Genomic DNA, 21,775 nt, shown 5'->3' with positions numbered 1-21,775 from the left:
AACCTTTTAACCTTGAACTCTTAACACCTAAGGTGCCATATTGCCATGCTTCTAACCCCAACAGTGTCAGAGACTTCTTTCCTATGAAGGGCAACCCCGGGTGAAGATCTGAGGTGTGCGGCTTGATACTTCCTATCTATGGTGGTTCCTGACGGGTCTATACTCAGGCTGTGGACTCCATGTGGCATGCCTTCCATACTTCCTATCCATGGTGGTTCCTGACGGGTCTATACTCTGGCTGTGGACTCCATGTGGCATGCCTCCCATACTTCCTATCCATGGTGGTTCCTGACAGGTCTATACACAGGCTGTGGACTCCATGTGGCATGCCCCCCATACTTCCTATCCATGGTGGTTCCTGACAGGTCTATACTCAGGCTGTGGACTCCATGTGGCATGCCCCCCATACTTCCTATCCATGGTGGTTCCTGACAGGTCTATACTCAGGCTGTAGACTCCTTGTGGCATACCTCCCATATATTGTTTTGTGAGGCAACTAACAAGGAGACTTGGCCTCTAATGACACTTGCTAGGCAAGATAATCTCAGCCAACAAACTTCTCTCACAAATATATTTTATCCTCATGTGAACTTTGACTTCTTGTTCGTTACAGATAACAGTAGAACAAAGAAAGGATGACATATATAAACAATCATGCCCCAAGAAGAATTTGGCTGATAAAGTCTATACATCCAAACATGTTGAGATTTTATAGCAACATTACATTCCTCTCGTTAAACATGCAAATCTGTGCCAGCTGATTTTTTTAAAAAAACTGAATCTTGAAGCATCTACTTGGATAGGAATCTGGATACTAATGTTTTGAACTGAATGGTGAGCCATTGATAGCCTGTAATTAAAACACTGTCCTCCAGAATTGGTCTTACAAAGTTTGACACAATTTATTCAAAGTTGCAAAAATTCAACAATATGGAAAATAGCAAATCTACTGCTCAACGCCTAAACAAAAAGAACACATTCTACCATAGAGTCAGAATTCAAACCAATAAAAAAACCAAACAAAAACCAGACGTGTGACCTAGCAAGTCATCAACTGAAGATTTTTTTTTCATTAGAGGTGATGTTAAAATTTAGGGCTTCGTGTGATTTTTGCCTTCAGCAAAGAAATATTTAGTTACAGATGCAAGAAGTAACTCTGTATATCATTTGCTAACTACTGGCAACATTGCACAAGGATGTACCACAGATATCAAGTTTAAGGTTCCCACAAGTGTTTACTGTTATTTTATATCTTTTGTCATGGCTTGCGAATATCACAATTTTAGATATTACATCAGCCTTATAAAATGCTGTTTTCACGAATGTTTGTATAAGTATCGAGGCCAAGCTTACTTTATTTTATCTCATCTGAGACTTATAAAATGGAAAAAAAAAATAATAAATGCGTTTTCAGAAATCTCACAAAATTGAGGTAGTGATTTTGTTCATGAGATAAAATCAGAGCTATTTTCATTCCTTCAACACTCTTGCTTGCGTGATAAGTGACAAGATAAAAGAAAAGTGAAAGTACAAAAATGGAGAGTAGTTCAAAAATACCCTAGAAAGGCCTCATTTTTATCGGAGTCAGTGTTGTGTTTGAATCAAAAGTATTATAATTATATCGGCTAAAAGCATACAACTAACCACGACGAAAAATTATCAACGTAGCGCACGATACGTTTCACCGGTATGGAAAGACAGGGGCAGATGCAGTTGATGTTGATAGCACTTGTCGCTGTTCTTGTCAGATGGTGTGTCTCATTGTGCAAATATTCAGGTAAGATTTGAAGTTAACCCTCGCTCCTTGTCCCGATAGAAAATAATCGACTATTTGAAGAGCGACCGAGGCTAACCAAGTGCCGTTGTCTTTCATCAGTTCAAAGGCGCTTGGATTCATATATGCACATATATATTTTTTATTTCAGTATAGTTGTCATGAAATGCGCCTTTATTTTTACAGATAATAATTGAAGCAGTCCCCTGTTGTTTCGATAAGATTCGAGGTTTACGAAATCGATATATTCCTATGACATATGAACATCTCGTACAGAAGTTCTTGTAACACAATCAAGACCCTACAATTTACAGAGAATAGAAGTTCATATAACAAAGTATACTGCCACCTTCATCTTATAACACAACCAGTAGAAGATTGGAGTGTGACGTTTGGATGACTACACGGTCACCTTCATCAGGCAGTGACCAGTGTGGAGTGCACTAACCGGCCAGCCTTTTCAGCTGTATTATAATCCTATGTGTAATATAATCCTATGTGTAATGTACACTAAGGTATGCAGTTTGACAAGATGGTAAACAGATCACAGACCAAAAATGTACACAAGATGGCAACAATGTACTTTAGTCAATTGGGTTATATTTTGTTTACACTTGTTCACAGATGTGTGAGAATCTGTGGCCCCCCTTGTCTCTGTTTAGTACTAGCACACTATGGTGAATCCTGATGGCTTCCTGAACTCTTGACTTGAAATGAAAGTATGGAACTGCAACAACTAGATTCTGTTCATTTACAGGGGCTGGTAAAAGACCTATGTTTGGTGACTATGAAGCCCAGCGACATTGGATGGAAATCACATATAACCTGCCTGTGCATGAATGGTAAATATAGATATTGGTTCATAGACTGTAACAGGTCTGTAAGGCTTAAATTTTGTAGGTGTTCGAAATGTTATTTTATGGGTACTTGACTTGGTAGATTAAAATTACTGGATATCCATGTAATATTTGCAACATTTTGCACAGATTTAGAATGTCCACAAAGTGTAAAAAGAACTGCCAGGAAAAGAAAATATAGAAAACAACGATTATTTATGTAACATACATATACTTTTGTATATAATATCACCAGATAAACGATTGTTCACGAAGTAAAAAAAATATGCACAAAATAACAATCAAATTCACAAGTAAATTCTGTAACATCTTAAGTACGGTTGGCATTAACAATGTCTAAAGGGACAATCAAGTATACAAAACAGTTTGGCTACGCTTCGCTGAATGTTCTGACATTGGTGTGGAATAGTCCATGCCCCCCTTTATCTTGATTTAGATAGAGTAGATTAAGACAGATTAATCTGGTGTTATGCTATATATATGTGTGTTAATATGCTCAGTTTCTAATTTAAAGGAAAGATTTTAACCACTTAGAGAAATGCCATCCATTCATGTGATGCTATCGTTGTGCCTTTTTTTTTTTATTCAATACAAATAGGTGAAGCGTTACATGTACAGTAACCAATTTTTATGATGTCAATATTTCATCATACTTGATATAAAATGTGTCACTACAACATAGTTTTCATGGTTTAGCTTCTTAAATATTTCTTTCTGGAGCTCAAACTCTCATAGCAAATACTCTACTGCATGAAGTAGCAGATATTCCTACTGTGGTCTCAACTTCTTCACTACTCCAATCTTCACAAGTATTTCCCAACAGACAATCACAACCTGTAGTTCTTTAGCTCCAATAGGCCTCTTCATATTCCTGTAAATTACACTCAGAGTGGTCAATGGCACAGGATTTGTAGCAATGTCTGGGCTCACAAATTACTTCTAGACAAGGCTTAAGTAAGACGACAAGTACTCTCTACTTCTACAATATTTTCAAACATTTTAACAAATTGATTTAATTGAAATGCATCTCTATCACTATCTGTATTCAATTATTTCATTTTTATCACCATTTCCATATTTTGCAGGTACAATCAAACGGAGAGAAATGATCTTCAGTACTGGGGACTGGATTATCCCCCCTTGACAGCCTACCACAGCTGGTTATGTGGTTTAATGTATGTAACTATGTTTGTATTCCTTTGCTTAGTTTTGATCCCCGAGTCCCAGTTTCAAAATCTAAAATTTCTTTGTAAAATAGTGTCAGGCAAGCAGCCAGATTGTTGTCTTCCATTGTTATTACATTTTATTTTTGTATTAAGAACCAACTTACTTTACTTTTACTTTAGTGTAAATTATTCATAGAACTAGATATTCTCTCTCTCTCTCTCTCTCTCTCTCTCTCTCTCTCTCTCTCTCTCTCTCTCTCTCTCTCTCTCTCTCATATATTTGAACCTTACCATTGAAATTTTTTCTTGGGAAAGGCTAATCGATATATATTTCTTAATATATTTTGAAAGTGGTTTTCCCCCTGGTTACAGCAATTTACTTCGATATATTTCAATATTTGGACAAAATGTCAAGGAGATTATTACCAGTAAATACTGTAATGTTTTTTGTGTTCCTTAAAATTTTAGTGCAAACAAGATCAATCCTGCCTGGGTTGCCCTGAAGACTTCTCGAGGATTTGAGAGTCCTGAACACAAGTTGTTCATGAGATATTCAGGTAAATAGCTTTAACAGATTTGGGTTATTTATAGGGAAACAGTTTAAATTTCAGTTGAACTCTGTCATGTACTAGCCATAACGATAAATATCATGCTGTGAATATTATCAAAAAGTCACTGAGGTTTCCACTTTGCTCTACTTGGTGTATTTACAATAGTAAAAGTTACAAACATCTCACGCTAATTGCTTTTTAACTAGTATATTATTTGTAGGTGTATTTACAATAGTAAAAGTTACAAACATCTCACACTAATTGCTTTTTAACTAGTATATTATTTGTAGGTGTATTTACAATAGTAAAAGTTACAAACATCTCACACTAATTGCTTTTTAACTAGTATATTATTTGTAGGTGTATTTACAATAGTAAAAGTTACAAACATCTCACACTAATTGCTTTTTAACTAGTATATTATTTGTAGGTGTATTTACAACAGTAAAAGTTACAAACATCTCACACTAATTGCTTTTTAACTGGTATCTTATTTGTAGGTGTATTTACAATAGTAAAAGTTACAAACATCTCACACTAATTGCTTTTTAACTAGTATATTATTTGTAGGTGTATTTACAATAGTAAAAGTTACAAACATCTCACACTAATTGCTTTTTAACTAGTATATTATTTGTAGGTGTATTTACAATAGTAAAAGTTACAAACATCTCACACTAATTGCTATTTAACTAGTATATTATTTGTAGGTGTATTTACAATAGTAAAAGTTACAAACATCTCACACTAGTTGCTTTTTAACTAGTATATTATTTGTAGGTGTATTTACAATAGTAAAAGTTACAAACATCTCACACTAGTTGCTTTTTAACTAGTATCTTATTTGTAGGTGTATTTACAATAGTAAAAGTTACAAACATCTCACACTAATTGCTTTTTAACTAGTATATTATTTGTAGGTGTATTTACAATAGTAAAAGTTACAAACATCTCACACTAATTGCTTTTTAACTAGTATATTATTTGTAGGTGTATTTACAATAGTAAAAGTTACAAACATCTCACACTAATTGCTTTTTAACTAGTATATTATTTGTAGGTGTATTTACAATAGTAAAAGTTACAAACATCTCACACTAATTGCTTTTTAACTAGTATATTATTTGTAGGTGTATTTACAATAGTAAAAGTTACAAACATCTCACACTAATTGCTTTTTAACTAGTATATTATTTGTAGGTGTATTTACAATAGTAAAAGTTACAAACATCTCACACTAGTTGCTTTTTAACTAGTATATTATTTGTAGGTGTATTTACAATAGTAAAAGTTACAAACATCTCACACTAGTTGCTTTTTAACTAGTATCTTATTTGTAGGTGTATTTACAATAGTAAAAGTTACAAACATCTCACACTAGTTGCTTTTTAACTAGTATCTTATTTGTAGGTGTATTTACAATAGTAAAAGTTACAAACGTCTCACACTAGTTGCTTTTTAACTAGTATCTTATTTGTAGGTGTATTTACAATAGTAAAAGTTACAAACATCTCACACTTGTTGCTTTTTAACTAGTATATTATTTGTAGGTGTATTTACAATAGTAAAAGTTACAAACATCTCACACTAGTTGCTTTTTAACTATATCTTATTTGTAGGTGTATTTACAATAGTAAAAGTTACAAACGTCTCACACTAGTTGCTTTTTAACTAGTATCTTATTTGTAGGTGTATTTACAATAGTAAAAGTTACAAACATCTCACACTAATTGCTTTTTAACTAGTATCTTATTTGTAGGTGTATTTACAATAGTAAAAGTTACAAACATCTCACACTTATTGCTTTTTAACTAGTATATTATTTGTAGGTGTATTTACAATAGTAAAAGTTACAAACATCTCACACTAATTGCTTTTTAACTAGTATCTTATTTGTAGGTGTATTTACAATAGTAAAAGTTACAAACATCTCACACTAATTGCTTTTTAACTAGTATATTATTTGTAGGTGTATTTACAATAGTAAAAGTTACAAACATCTCACACTAATTGCTTTTTAACTAGTATCTTATTTGTAGGTGTATTTACAATAGTAAAAGTTACAAACATCTCACACTAATTGCTTTTTAACTAGTATCTTATTTGTAGGTGTATTTACAATAGTAAAAGTTACAAACATCTCACACTAATTGCTTTTTAACTAGTATATTATTTGTAGGTGTATTTACAATAGTAAAAGTTACAAACATCTCACACTAATTGCTTTTTAACTAGTATCTTATTTGTAGGTGTATTTACAATAGTAAAAGTTACAAACATCTCACACTAATTGCTTTTTAACTAGTATATTATTTGTAGGTGTATTTACAATAGTAAAAGTTACAAACATCTCACACTAATTGCTTTTTAACTGGTATCTTATTTGTAGGTGTATTTACAATAGTAAAAGTTACAAACATCTCACACTAATTGCTTTTTAACTAGTATATTATTTGTAGGTGTATTTACAATAGTAAAATTTTCCAGGATTCTTTTTGTGATTTAAAAAGACGGAGTCTGTGTGCTTTATTTTTTCCACCGAAGCAGTTTTTCCAAGATCAAGAAACCATCTGAAATATTTATTTTTCGGTGCTGAAAAAGATCCACCAAGTTGTGAGTCAGGAATTTGAAATATGAGATTCGTGTTGATAATTCATGCAAAATTTAGTTGAAATCTACCAAAGACTTCTAGAGTTATACCTTAGCAACCAGAAAACATTGAATAATGTTGATGCTATTTACTGAATCACGCTGTCAAACAATGAAGTTCACAAGTGAAATTTCTTTCTAATATCTTCAACTTCAAAGTACAGCTATAGATGGCAAAATATATGAAACGACAAAAGTCCAAGATGTTTTAATTAATTTTATATTGAATTACTTCTGGTTAAAACATCAGAGTAGTACATCCTTAACACAAAGGTATGTTGGAATCAAATGTTCTTCATGGATGGAATTGTCTCAAGGTGCTTTACCAAAATTGTGAATTTCATGGCCCCAGGGTCTCACATTTCCCGGTGGGGAGGGGTTAAGGTTTACTACAGGTTATATAGGAAAACAGATTTTTTATCATATTTTGTTTAATTTCTATTGGAAATATTTCAAACTTGGTCAGAATTATGAGTGAAGGATGACGGCTTGATGGTATGCCCATTTTGATCCTGACTGACCCCCAAGATGTGTGGTTCAACATACTCTACCCATGGCGGTTTTGATTTCTCAGGAAGCTGAGAATTGGACCGATCTGTGTTGACGTGGCTTTATCCTTCTGCAACACACATTATTCTAATTGCCCTGGACAGCATGTGACAGGCCTCTTGTATGTTGTTCAGTCTCAAAATGACCCTGGCTGTTCATGGGTCAGTAAACCAAGCAAACAAGTATTTACTAAAAACATGATCTGAAATGGTTTTGTATTTAGGCTGTTGACATTAAACTGACCTTTATCCATTAATACATATCTTTTGTTTCCAGTGCTGGTGGCAGATATTCTCTTCTTCTTCCCTGTTGTGTTTCTCATGTTCATGAAAAATGAACAAACCAAATATGCTATGGTAAGATATATCAACCTGTATATGTATAATAACTACTGAAAGTCAGATGTTTAAACAACCATCCTTGGAATACAATCATAGCCCAGGGGATTTTAAGAATGGGGTATAATATATGACTTAGTTTTTAGTAAAAACTTATATGAAAACATACTTTGACTGAAACAAATCTGACAAATAAATTTATGATGTTTGCACAAATATAGAAACCTCCTATGGTGTATTCTTTCTTAAATCTTATATATAGGTTCCCTTTAATCCCTAGTTGTGCCCATTTGATTTTGGATCTGATCAGAAAAACAAAATGGCTGAAAGTGGCCATCTTGGATTTTGGCTTTGAAAATTTGTTATCGCTATTTCTTGAGAACTACAGCATAGATTTTTCTCAAATTTCATGTGCATATTTCCCTTGATCCCTAGTTGTGCCTGTTTTATTTTGTGACTGATCAGAAGAAACAAAATGGCTTCCAAGGGGCCATTCTCATTTGCCAGGTAAAGATTACCATAACTATTTCTACAAAGGAATGTTCAAATGTCTTATTATGAAGAGCAAAAACAGAGTCGAGAAAAGAAGGGAAATGATCCAATCTTCAAAGAGCAAATAAAGATCAAACAATGTGGGCTCCAAGATCCCTCTGGGATCTCTTTTTTCAAGATCCCTGTTATATCTGAAAATTCAAACATTCATGATTCAAATATTGTTAATTAATTGTTGTGTTTTTAAAGTATCACTTCATTACCTCAAATAAGTCTTGTGTGTAAATCTCCAAATCCATCAGGATGGTCACAATCTTAATCTCCCTACCCTATCTTTCTATCATATAAACAAAATTGTGTAATCTGCCAATTTTAGGAATTGATACCAGACCACATCTAACTTGTGTAATGATAACAACCACACATGTTAAAGTAAACATCTAGCTTCCTTGGAGCAAACACAAATAGTCTGTAAATCATAAAATCAGGGGAGACAATTTTTTGTATAATTGAGATATTTCTGTCATCTACAGAGTAAGAGCTTGGTCCTGATGTTGCTGTCCCCTGGCCTCATCCTCATCGACCATGGACACTTTCAGTATCCTTTATGATTTTAAGACATGCTGTCAGGTTTTTAGATTAATTGATGACTTTATACTCATTCAATATTACAGTGTTCAAATGTTATAACACTTGGGAGAATTTTAATGAGTCTTACTTTTGTCGGTAAATGACTAGAATTAAATGGGTTTAATTCAAAGAAGCATTCGCTTTATCATATTCAAGGCTGCAGATGAAAAAATTTGATGAAGATGGGAGGAATTAAAAGGATTTCATGTGTGTAGCCAAGCAAATTCATTACAGACTATGATGAATTATGGGCACAGGTGCCTAAGGGGTTTTGGAGCTTTATGATAATAAGGGAAATAAGTTGCTTTATTTTGTGATCATTTGTTTCTAAAAGAAATTTTATAAATGAAGTCATTTTATTAAATGATTCAGGGTGTTAATGACAACACCTATCTGTTGGGTGAAATTGCAATCTAATGCACGAAATATGTAGGTGGTGAAAAAGAAACAAGAAATACATACATGTATATACAAAGTGGTATCATTTCAACCCACTTGTATAGGATGAATGTTAAGGTAACCTTGACCCTAGGGATGACCTTGACCTTTGATTCAGATATAACTGTGTAAGTCTAGGGTTTCTACTTCTGGCTGTGATGTTGATTGGGAAGGGTCGTGAACTGTGGGGATCTGTTTTCTTCGTCTTGGCGTTGAACTATAAACAGATGGAGCTGTTCCATGCCTTCCCATTCTTCTTCTACTTACTTGGATTGTGCTTCAGGAAGCTGGATCAGAACAGGTTAGGAACAAAGTACAGAAAAAAATGATTGAATGGAAGGATTAGTCTCTGCTGGGGATCAAACCCACAATCCCTGGCTTACTGGTCCATCACCAGTTTAGTGAAATCCCTTGTACCATGTAGCTAGAAATGAACTGAATTTCTTTGGACAATTGAAACCTTTCAAAAAAACAAAAAAACAAACAAAAATGGCAGTACAAGAAAGAAAGATTGAAGTTATAGTTTAAATGTTTCAAAATTCATAAAGACAAGATTGTGAAAAGCTGATTTTTTAAAAATATTTTACAGGAAAAAAATTACTGCAATGATTTTATTTGAATGAAAAAAAAACTTTTTTCATTTGGTATTAAAATATTACCCTTTATGTTTGTAATTATATGGAAAAAAAACATAGATACAAAACCTATTAAAAATAATTTAATTAACTCCTTATTTGGCTATTACTGACAGTTAACATCATATATACTTTCTAAACTGGCATGTTTTACTGTGTGTTACAAGGGTCATGAGACTGATGAAGATAGCGATCACAGTCATTACTACGTTTGCTGTCTGCTGGGCTCCATTCCTTTCTAACAAAGACTCCGCCCTTCAAGTGCTTCACCGACTTTTCCCCTTCAGTCGTGGCCTTTACGAGGTTAGTTTACTTCCACGATGCAGCACTTTGAAATTCTTTATGGTTTTTAAATTACAAAATGAGGATGCATTGCAAGTGTGAGACAATTTGGGCACACATTGATCTAAAAAGTTCAAGAAATGTACAGAGGAGCAAAAATGGTGAAAGTTATACCTTTAATACAGCATCAGAGATTGTACAGGTGACATACAGGTGAATATCACCTCTCGATACAAGATCAGATATAATAGAACCAAATCAGGAATCATATAATGGTATCACATAGCTGCTTCAATACGGTTTGTGGAGAATTGTGATTAAGTTGTCAGCGAAAGCACTAAAAGTAGGTAACACAGTGATAAATGAAATGGCTTATTTATATATCTGTACATGTATAAACTTGTAACTGTGTGTTTCAGGACAAAGTGGCCAACGTGTGGTGTAGTCTTTCAGTGGTGGTCAAACTCAAGGACATTTTAAATCGAGACCAGCTTGTATTACTGTGGTAGGTAGTCTGTCAGTGGTGGTCAAACTCAAGGACATTTTAAATCGAGACCAGCTTGTATTACTGTGGTAGGTAGTCTTTCAGTGGTGGTCAAACTCAAGGACATTTTAAATCGAGACCAGCTTGTATTACTGTGGTAGGTAGTCTTTCAGTGGTGGTCAAACTCAAGGACATTTTAAATCAAGACCAGCTTGTATTACTGTGGTAGGTAGTCTGTCAGTGAAGGTCAAACTCAAGGACATCTTAAATCAAGACCAGCTTGTATTACTGTGGTAGGTGGTCTGTCAGTGAAGGTCAAACTCAAGGACATTTTTGGAGGATGTCAGCCTGTATTACTGTTATAGGTAGTCTATCAGTGAAGGTACAATCATTATGTATCTAATTTCTTTCACAAATACACGACTGGGTTCTGATATACATGAAACGGTTGATTCCACTTGGTATGATATTCTGGTTATGTTTTCTGTATCCTTTGGCACAATTGACATAAATATTGTGTTGTTTTTTGTTTTCTGAGCATCACAATGAATTTGTTTATCTACATGGTAGAATATGTATAAATGAAATAACACAAAAAATTATTCCCACACATACACATAAGTTTTCTACACCAAGTTCTGTTTTACCACACATATAATATATATAAATTCTCTACACCAAGTTCTGTTTTACCACACATATAATATACATAAGTTCTCTACACCAAGTTCTGTTTTACCACACATATAATATACATAATTTCTCTACACCAAGCTCTGTTTTACCACACATATAATATACATAAGTTCTCTACACCAAGTTCTGTTTTACCACACATATAATATACATAATTTCTCTACACCAAGCTCTGTTTTCTCACACATATAATATATATAAATTCTCTACACCAAGCTCTGTTTTCTCAAACATATAATATATATAAATTCTCTACACCAAGCTCTGTTTTACCACACATATAATATACATAGTTCTCTACACCAAGTTCTGTTTTACCACACATATAATATACATAAGTTCTCTACACCAAGTTCTGTTTTACCACACATATAATATATATAAGTTCTCTACACCAAGTTCTGTTTTCTCACACATATAATATATATAAATTCTCTACACCAAGCTCTGTTTTACCACACATATAATATACATAGTTCTCTACATCAAGTTCTGTTTTACCACACATATAATATACATAAGTTCTCTACACCAAGCTCTGTTTTACCACACATATAATATACATAATTTCTCTACACTAAGTTCTGTTTTACCACACATATAATATACATAGTTCTCTACACCAAGTTCTGTTTTCTCTCACATATAATATACATAATTTCTCTACACTAAGTTCTGTTTTACCACACATATAATATATATAAGTTCTCTACACCAAGTTCTGTTTTCTCACACATATAATATATATAAATTCTCTACACCAAGCTCTGTTTTACCACACATATAATATATATAAATTCTCTACACCAAGCTCTGTTTTACCACACATATAATATACATAGTTCTCTACACCAAGTTCTGTTTTACCACACATATAATATATATAAATTCTCTACACCAAGCTCTGTTTTACCACACATATAATATACATAGTTCTCTACACCAAGTTCTGCTTTACCACACATATAATATACATAATTTCTCTACACTAAGTTCTGTTTTACCACATGTATACTATATATAAATTCTCTACACCAAGTTCTGTTTTACCACACATATAATATACATAAGTTCTCTACACCAAGCTCTGTTTTACCACACATATAATATACATAATTTCTCTACACTAAGTTCTGTTTTACCACATGTATACTATATATAAATTCTCTACTCAAAGTTCTGTTTTACCACACATACAATATACATAATTTCTCTACACCAAGTTCTGTTTTACCACATGTATACTATACATTACTAGATTTTATTGTTGGGGGCTGGGGGCCAGAACCTGTGGTATGGTATCTCAAAATAACCTTCGTGTGAACTTTACAGATTCTGGTTATTACTGCAAAAATAATATGGCTGAAGGTACAAAGTAGAATGTAACACAAAATTGTGCCAATTCTGATGTATCAGTGATGTATTTGAACATGATCATGGTTTTGATTTCAGCTTGACCTCAACATTGCTGATGTGCCTTCCATCATCGCTGAATCTCCTGTTCAAACCAAGTTTTCTGCGATTTAAATATGCTTTAGTAAGTCTCTGTGTTCTTTTAGCTGCCTTTCAAACAAATAGATGACAGCTTATCAGTATGCTCTGTTATAAAGGTAATAATTTTTACCGTTCTCCAGTTTCCTCCTAGAGTTGGTCCTAGGCTTATATCTGGACCAACAAGAGTGATTAGTATAAGCTGATAGCTTGTTTTGTAATTGTGGTAACCTGATGCTATCAGTGTTAGAATGAAGAGGTAAAATACTGTATCATATCAGTTTGTGAAAAATATTGTCAAGTCCTGAAACAATACCTGTATACTTATTTTGCAGATAAATTGTTCTTTGGTGTTTTTCCTGTTTTCATTCCAAGTTCATGAGAAGAGTATACTTATTGTTACAGTGTAAGTACAATCGAGTCATCATTTTATCTATTGTGTCAACACTTTATTTATTGTGTCATCACTTTATTTTATTGTGTCATCACTTTATTTATTGTGTCATCACTTTATTTATTGTGTCAACACTTTATTATGTCATCACTTTATCTGTTGCATCAACATTTTTCTATTGTGTCATCACTTTATCTATTGTGTCATCACTTGATCTATTGTGTCAACACTTTATTATGTCATCACTTTATCTGTTGCATCAACACATTTTCTATTGTGTCATCACTTTATCTATTGTGTCATCACTTGATCTATTGTGTCAACACTTTATTATGTCATCACTTGATCTGTTGCATCAACACTTTATCTGTTGCATCAACACTTTTTCTGTGTCATCACTTTTTCTATTGTGTCATCACTTTATCTATTTTGACATCACTTTCTCTATTGTGTGATAATTTTTTCTATTGTGTCATCACTTTATCTATTGTGTCATTACTTTATCTATTGTGTAATAATTTTTTCTATTGTGTCATCACTTTATTTCTTGTGTCATCACTTTATCTATTGTGTAATATTATTTTCTATTGTGTCTTCACTTTATCTTTTGTGTCATCACTTTATCTATTGTGTCATCACTTTAGCTATTAGTTCATCACTTTTTCTATTGTGTCATCACTCTATCTATTGTGTCATCACTTTGTCTATTGTGTCATCATTTTTTCTATTGTGTCATCACTTTTTCTATTGTGTCATCACTTTATCTATTGTGTCATTACTTTATCTATTGTGTCATTACTTTACCTATTGTGTCATCACTTTTTTCTATTGTGTCATTCCTTGTTTTGCCCTGTCTGTCCTTTCATGTCTGGAGTGTAATTTTACCCACAGCTAAGCAAATATCATGAAATTTGTTGGATACATCAGTTTTACTGGTACACTTGTTCTAGTGTGTTATCAATTTTTTATACTCCCCAAAGGGATAGTATATAGTTGCCGTTTGGTTCATCCATCTGTCCATTATAATATTGTCTGGAGCATAACACAAAAACTGTGAGAGGTACCGACATGAAATTTCATAAGTAGATAGATCTCAACAAGGAGAAGTGCAGTGCACAAGAACCATCACTCTCTTTTGCATAAGTTTGGAGTTATTGCCCTTTGCTATTGTCATAGTTAAATCTTGTCTGCAGCATTACTCTAAATCCATAAGAGGTGATAATCTTAAAATTCCTTTGTTATTTTTCATACTTAAATTTTGTCACAATCATGGATCATAAGCCATCTCTGACAACTCATATCTGTTGTGTTATCACTTTGTATTTATGTTATTACTTTATCTGTTGTGTTATTACTTTATCTTTATGTAATAACTTTATCTGTTGTGTTATCACTTTATATTTATGTTATTACTTTATCTGTTGTGTTATCACTTTATATTTATGTTATTACTTTATCTTTATGTAATAACTTTATCTGTTGTGTTATCACTTTATATTTATGTTATTACTTTATCTTTATGTAATAACTTTATCTGTTGTGTTATCACTTTATATTTATGTTATTACTTTATCTGTTGTGTTATCACTTTATATTTATGTTATTACTTTATCTTTATGTAATAACTTTATCTGTTGTGTTATTACTTTATATTTATGTTATTACTTTATCTTTATGTAATAACTTTATCTGTTGTGTTATTACTTTATATTTATGTTATTACTTTATCTGTTGTGTTATTACTTTATATTTATGTTATTACTTTATCTTTATGTAATAACTTTATCTTTTTTGTAATAATTTTATCTGTTGTGTTATCACTTTATCTATAGTGTAATAACTTTATTTGTTGTGTTATTACTTCTAACATCTAACTATTACATATTACATCTAATAAGAGAGACAATCTAATCCTTTTTTGATTACAGAATTGTAAACCTGTTTTCTGTACAGTTGCCTTTCTGGAATCTTTGGTTCACAGTCATCTCAACATTCAGGTATGTTGTCAGGCCATCATTTGTTTTTACTGAAATACCTGTTCTTTCAGGTATGTTGTCAGACCATTTTTTTTAAGTCACTTGAGATAAAGTCTCAGGGTGGCCTATTGCGATCCCCTTTTGTCCTGTGTTGTGCATTGTGCGTTGTGCTTCATAAACTTTTAACATTTTTTGACTTCTGGAAAACTCCTGCCCTGAATTCATTTCAGTTTTACAAAAACATTCCATGGCTGAAGATGCACCAAAATTGTGAATTGTGTCGTCTATGATTATTGTAGTTTATATCGGAAAATTAAATTTACAAAAATGTTTGTTTATATTTATTGGAAATAGTTCATGTAGATGTAGATATTGTACATCATCCACTGAATCCTTGTTCAGGTAATATAATATTGTATCTGCCTCATTCCCTGTCATGTATAAACCAAATATTGACTATAATATTGTGTCTGTGACTCTCTGTCCAGTATAAACAATAACTTGACTATAATATTGTGTCTGTGACTCTGTGTCCAGTATAAACAATAACTTGACTATAATATTGTGTCTGTGATTCTCTGTCCAGTATAAACAATAACTTGACTATAATATTGTGTCTGTGACTCTGTGTCCAGTATAAACAATAACTTGACTATGATATTGTGTCTGTGACTCTGTGTCCAGTATAAACAATAACTTGACTATAATATTGTGTCTGTGATTCTCTGTCCAGTATAAACAATAACTTGACTATAATATTGTGTCTGTGACTCTGTGTCCAGTATAAACAATAACTTGACTATAATATTGTGTCTGTGACTCTGTGTCCAGTATAAACAATAACTTGACTATGATATTGTGTCTGTGACTCTGTGTCCAGTATAAACAATAACTTGACTATGATATTGTGTCTGTGACTCTGTGTCCAGTATAAACAATAACTTGACTATAATATTGTGTCTGTGACTCGGTGTCCAGTATAAACAATAACTTGACTATAATATTGTGTCTGTGACTCGGTGTCCAGTATAAACAATAACTTGACTATAATATTGTGTCTGTGACTCTGTGTCCAGTATAAACAATAACTTGACTATAATATTGTGTCTGTGACTCTGTGTCCAGTATAAACAATAACTTGACTATAATATTGTGTCTGTGACTCTGTGTCCAGTATAAACAATAACTTGACTATAATATTGTGTCTGTGACTCTGTGTCCAGTATAAACACTAACTTGACTATGATATTGTGTCTGTGACTCTGTGTCCAGTATAAACAATAACTTGACTATAATATTGTGTCTGTGACTCTCTGTCCAGTATAAACACTAACTTGACTATGATATTGTGTCTGTGACTCTGTGTCCAGTATAAACAATAACTTGACTATAATATTGTGTCTGTGATTCTCTGTCAAGTATAAACACTAACTTGACTATGATATTGTGTCTGTGACTCTGTGTCCAGTATAAACAATAACTTGACTATAATATTGTGTCTGTGACTCTGTGTCCAGTATAAACACTAACTTGACTATAATATTGTGTCTGTGATTCTCTGTCCAGTATAAACAATAACTTGACTATAATATTGTGTCTGTGATTTTCTCCAGTATAAACAATAACTTGACTATAATATTGTGTCTGTGATTCTCTGTCCAGTATAAACAATAACTTGACTATAATATTGTGTCTGTGATTCTCTGTCCAGTATAAACAATAACTTGACTATAATATTGTGTCTGTGACTCTGTGTCCAGTATAAACAATAACTTGACTATAATATTGTGTCTGTGACTCTGTGTCCAGTATAAACAATAACTTGACTATAATATTGTGTCTGTGATTCTCTGTCCAGTATAAACAATAACTTGACTATAATATTGTGTCTGTGACTCTGTGTCCAGTATAAACAATAACTTGACTATAATATTGTGTCTGTGACTCTCTGTCCAGTATAAACAATAACTTGACTATAATATTGTGTCTGTGATTTTCTCCAGTATAAACAATAACTTGACTATAATATTGTGTCTGTGATTTTCTCCAGTATAAACAATAACTTGACTATTGTATTGTGTCTGTGACTCTCTGTCCAGTATAAACAATAACTTGACTATAATATTGTGTCTGTGACTCTGTGTCCAGTATAAACAATAACTTGACTATAATATTGTGTCTGTGATTTTCTCCAGTATAAACAATAACTTGACTATAATATTGTGTCTGTGACTCTGTGTCCAGTATAAACAATAACTTGACTATAATATTGTGTCTGTGATTTTCTCCAGTATAAACACTAACTTGACTATGATATTGTGTCTGTGATTTTCTCCAGTATAAACAATAACTTGACTATAATATTGTGTCTGTGATTTTCTCCAGTATAAACAATAACTTGACTATAATATTGTGTCTGTGACTCTGTGTCCAGTAAGAACAATAACTTGACTATAATATTGTGTCTGTGATTCTCTGTCCAGTATAAACAATAACTTGACTATGATATTGTGTCTGTGATTTTCTCCAGTATAAACAATAACTTGACTATAATATTGTGTCTGTGACTCTGTGTCCAGTATAAACAATAACTTGACTATAATATTGTGTCTGTGACTCTGTGTCCAGTATAAACAATAACTTGACTATAATATTGTGTCTGTGATTCTCTGTCCAGTATAAACAATAACTTGACTATAATATTGTGTCTGTGACTCTGTGTCCAGTATAAACAATAAATTGACTATAATATTGTGTCTGTGACTCTGTGTCCAGTATAAACAATAACTTGACTATGATATTGTGTCTGTGATTTTCTCCAGTATAAACAATAACTTGACTATGATATTGTGTCTGTGATTTTCTCCAGTATAAACAATAACTTGACTATAATATTGTGTCTGTGATTTTCTCCAGTATAAACAATAACTTGACTATGATATTGTGTCTGTGATTTTCTCCAGTATAAACAATAACTTGACTATGATATTGTGTCTGTGATTTTCTCCAGTATAAACAATAACTTGACTATAATATTGTGTCTGTGATTTTCTCCAGTATAAACAATAACTTGACTATGATATTGTGTCTGTGATTTTCTCCAGTATGCTTCCCCTGCTGATTAAGGATGGATTGTTGACAGCTTACATTGCCATCACTTTGTTATATATCCTCATCAGCCGTGGTATCACTCCGGTTTTTGTGTTGCCTAGCAATGAATATAGACTACAGCGCCGCCTTCAGAAATTTACTGTAAGTTTGGTGGATGTGCTGTGTATTATAGCTATGGTAGATTCTTTGTTACAACAGTAAACAATTTCAGTTATATTATTTTTCAATCCTCAGATTTTTCAGATAAATTTAGATTCCTCTGTCTAACTTGTATTTCTTTGATCAGTTTCCAGCTGAGAAACTGAGCGCTGAGCCACTAAATGTGTATACTGAGGGTATTATCAAATTTGTCCATAGTATAAAATACCAAGGCTCAGAGTGAGAATAAGCCAGGAGCATGTTATTATGATCTCTGAAATTTGTTCTAATAAGTGACCTTGACCCTTATCAAAGACAAAGTAATCTATTTTGTTCAATATGTAATCATTCCTTGGATCATACTGCTGTACGATAAATAACAATCAAGTTTGTTCAATTAGAAATTTTATTCTGAATTTCATATTTTTTATATTGAACCAGTAAACATTCTGGCATTATCAACTGACAACAAATTTCCTGGACTTTATTCAGAGGTCATCAGGGTCAAATATGTTCAGACCTCTTAGTGAAATGGTCTTAATTCTCAATGATTAAAGAATGTTGATACTGACACTATGATTGGCTGGGATGATGGGCTATAATATTGGTTCAAATTTCCCTGTATAAAGTTTATCTTTTCACAATTCTGTACAATTTTTGGATTTTCTTAATTCTTTTTTATTTCTGTTTCAGTTTTACTGGTCCATGTTTGGGGTGATTGCCTTGACAACATTGTCCGTGTTTACCACACCACCACCCAAACTTCCTGATCTTTTCCCAGTCCTGGTTTCCATGTATTCCTGTGCTCATTTCCTCCTGTTTCTCATTTATTTCCACATGCGACAGTTTCAGTGTCAAGACACAGAGACAACGAACACATCACACACTACATACACACAGCTCAAAAAGAAACAATAGTTGGAATATTTGCTTCAATTAGGGAATGATGTTTTTTTGCTCTCCTATACAAAGGGTCATTGAAATGGACACTGGTAAAATATAATCATGACGTACTCCCACAAATTTGAGAACACATGAAGGTTTAGGTTATTCTGGTTTACATTGATTTAAATAAACAAAATCATGATAGTTTAGAGCTGTTTTTGTACATAATTTATGAAATCAAAGTTACCTAACTCAAAATTTATTACACCAGTAACTTTCAAAATTTAGCAAAATTTATTACACTGGTAAACTTTTAAAATTAAGCAAAATTTATTACACCAGTAACTTTCAAAATTAAGCAAAATTTATTACACCAGTAACTTTCAAAATTAAGCAAAATTTATTACACTGGTAACTTTCAAAATTTAGCAAAATTTATTACACCAGTAACTTTCAAAATTAAGCAAAATTTATTACACCAGTAACTTTCAAAATTAAGCAAAATTTCTCTGAAAATTTTCAGTGCCATTTTCAGTGTTATTAACCCTGGCGTAATGATGTGGACGAGTTGTTGACATCATCTGGACTAGATATGAGAAATCATGTTCTATGGAGGTTAAAACTTGCTTGGATGTCACATTTTAATGAAGTGGACTAGTTGTTGACATCATCTGGACTAGATATGAGAAATCATGTTGTGTGGAGGTTAAAACTTGCTTGGATGTCACATTTTAATTTCATAGTCAAGTTTATAGCCATATCAAAAACAAATGTTTCTACACAACAAACATTTTATATGATACTGCAGAAAGAGGAACATTTTTATCTTGCAATGATGAAAACTTTAAGTAGAACTACTGTATCTATCATTTTTGTAATTATCTGTAATCAATCTCTCTAATTTTGGTGTGGGTCATTGTTATTATTCCTGAAATATTGCATAAATTTGGTATTTTTTCTAACATTTGACGACCCGAGATGGATATCATTTGAAACTTTGGACATTATTCATTAAGATATAACCGAAGATTAAAATGATTCTTTTTTATGTTTATGGTTCATCTCTGAATGTCAGACAGGTGAGACAAGTTTCACAAAGGTATTCAGTGGTGTTGTGTTATACTTGCGAGACAATTTTTAGCTCCCATCATCAGATGGTTGGGCTATTCTAATCGCTCTGTGTCTGTGGTCCGTCAGACGTAAACAATTATTATTATCACTATTTCTTGACAAGGACTGGATGGATCTTTCTCAAATTGCATGTAGGTTTCCCTTGGTCCCTAATTGTGCTCATGTAATTTTGGGACTTATCAGAAAAACTAAATGTCCTACAGGTGGCCATCTTGAATTTTGATTTTGAAATTTTGTTATCGCTATTTCTTGAGAACTTCTGTATAGATCTTTCTCAAATTTCATGTATGGGTTCCTTTAGGTCCCTAGTTGTGCCTGTTTGAGTTTGGGACTGGTCAGAAAAAAACAAAAATGGCGGACAGGCAGCCATCTTGGATTTTGCCTAGTAAAGATTGTTATCTCTATTTCTTAAGAAGTCCTGAATGGATATCTCTCAAATTTCATACTTATGTTCCCTTTGGTCTATCCTTGTGCTCGTTTGTTATCGATAAGAGTAAAAACAGAGAAGGGAGGAGAAAAGAAGGGAAAAGATCTTTCAAAGAGCATATAAAGATCAAACAATGGTGGGCACCAAGATCCCTCTGGGATCTCTTGTTTGGATGTGTCGTGATATAGATCAGACAATGGTGGGCACCAAGATCCCTCTGGGATCTCTTGTTTGGATGTGTCGTGATATAGATCAGACAATGGTGGGCACCAAGATCCCTCTGGGATCTCTTGTTTGGATGTGTCGTGATATAGATCAGACAATGGTGGGCACCAAGATCCCTCTGGGATCTCTTGTTTGGATGTGTCGTGATATAGATCAGACAATGGTGGGCACCAAGATCCCTCTGGGATCTCTTGATGGTTTGTTTTTATCATTAGTGATTAGCTGTTTAGATTTCATTTCTGTCAATTTTGAAATTGAAGAAAAACAACATGGATTTGTTGTAAAATTTATGGTCGCCCGTGTGATGTAGTATTGGTGCTTTCTTCACCTGTTCTATGCAATGCCATAATTAGGTGCCAGTGTTAAGTGTAACATGTTGGTTTGTATGTCTGTCTTACAAACATAGGCAGCATTGACAAATATGACAAACATCACAGAATACAGTAGTGTTACTGT

General features: G+C 32.9%; 1 protein-coding gene across 1 annotated transcript; it reads left to right on the top strand.

The window, feature by feature from the left end:
- Nucleotides 1-1,707: 1,707 nt before the first annotated feature.
- LOC132558266 (dolichyl pyrophosphate Man9GlcNAc2 alpha-1,3-glucosyltransferase-like) lies at nucleotides 1,708-19,742 on the top strand. Its single transcript, XM_060222808.1, has 14 exons — nucleotides 1,708-1,777; nucleotides 2,532-2,616; nucleotides 3,717-3,806; nucleotides 4,266-4,354; nucleotides 7,823-7,902; nucleotides 8,910-8,974; nucleotides 9,563-9,745; nucleotides 10,247-10,382; nucleotides 10,781-10,866; nucleotides 12,994-13,078; nucleotides 13,368-13,438; nucleotides 15,355-15,423; nucleotides 18,507-18,654; nucleotides 19,345-19,742. The coding sequence occupies exons 1-14, from the start codon at nucleotides 1,708-1,710 to the stop codon at nucleotides 19,567-19,569; spliced, it is 1,482 nt and encodes a 493-aa protein (XP_060078791.1). The 3' UTR covers nucleotides 19,570-19,742.
- The last annotated feature ends 2,033 nt before the right edge of the window (nucleotides 19,743-21,775 follow it).

Source organism: Ylistrum balloti, unplaced genomic scaffold (genome assembly GCF_031769215.1).
Source record: "Ylistrum balloti isolate Yb309-2 unplaced genomic scaffold, AGI_CSIRO_Ybal_v1 Utg370776, whole genome shotgun sequence".
Classification (NCBI taxonomy): domain Eukaryota; kingdom Metazoa; phylum Mollusca; class Bivalvia; order Pectinida; family Pectinidae; genus Ylistrum; species Ylistrum balloti.
The sequence above is the reverse complement of the archived record's forward strand: the minus strand, read 5'-3'. Positions and strand labels throughout refer to the sequence as shown.

Bases quoted from the DNA above. Each gene is read 5' to 3' on its own strand.
- LOC132558266 (XM_060222808.1), top strand. From the start codon at position 1,708: ATGCAGTTGATGTTGATAGCACTTGTCGCTGTTCTTGTCAGATGGTGT. The intron at 9,746-10,246 runs GTTAGGAACAAA...GTGTGTTACAAG, and splicing joins AGGAAGCTGGATCAGAACAG to GGTCATGAGACTGATGAAGA. The intron at 10,383-10,780 runs GTTAGTTTACTT...TGTGTGTTTCAG, and splicing joins TCAGTCGTGGCCTTTACGAG to GACAAAGTGGCCAACGTGTG.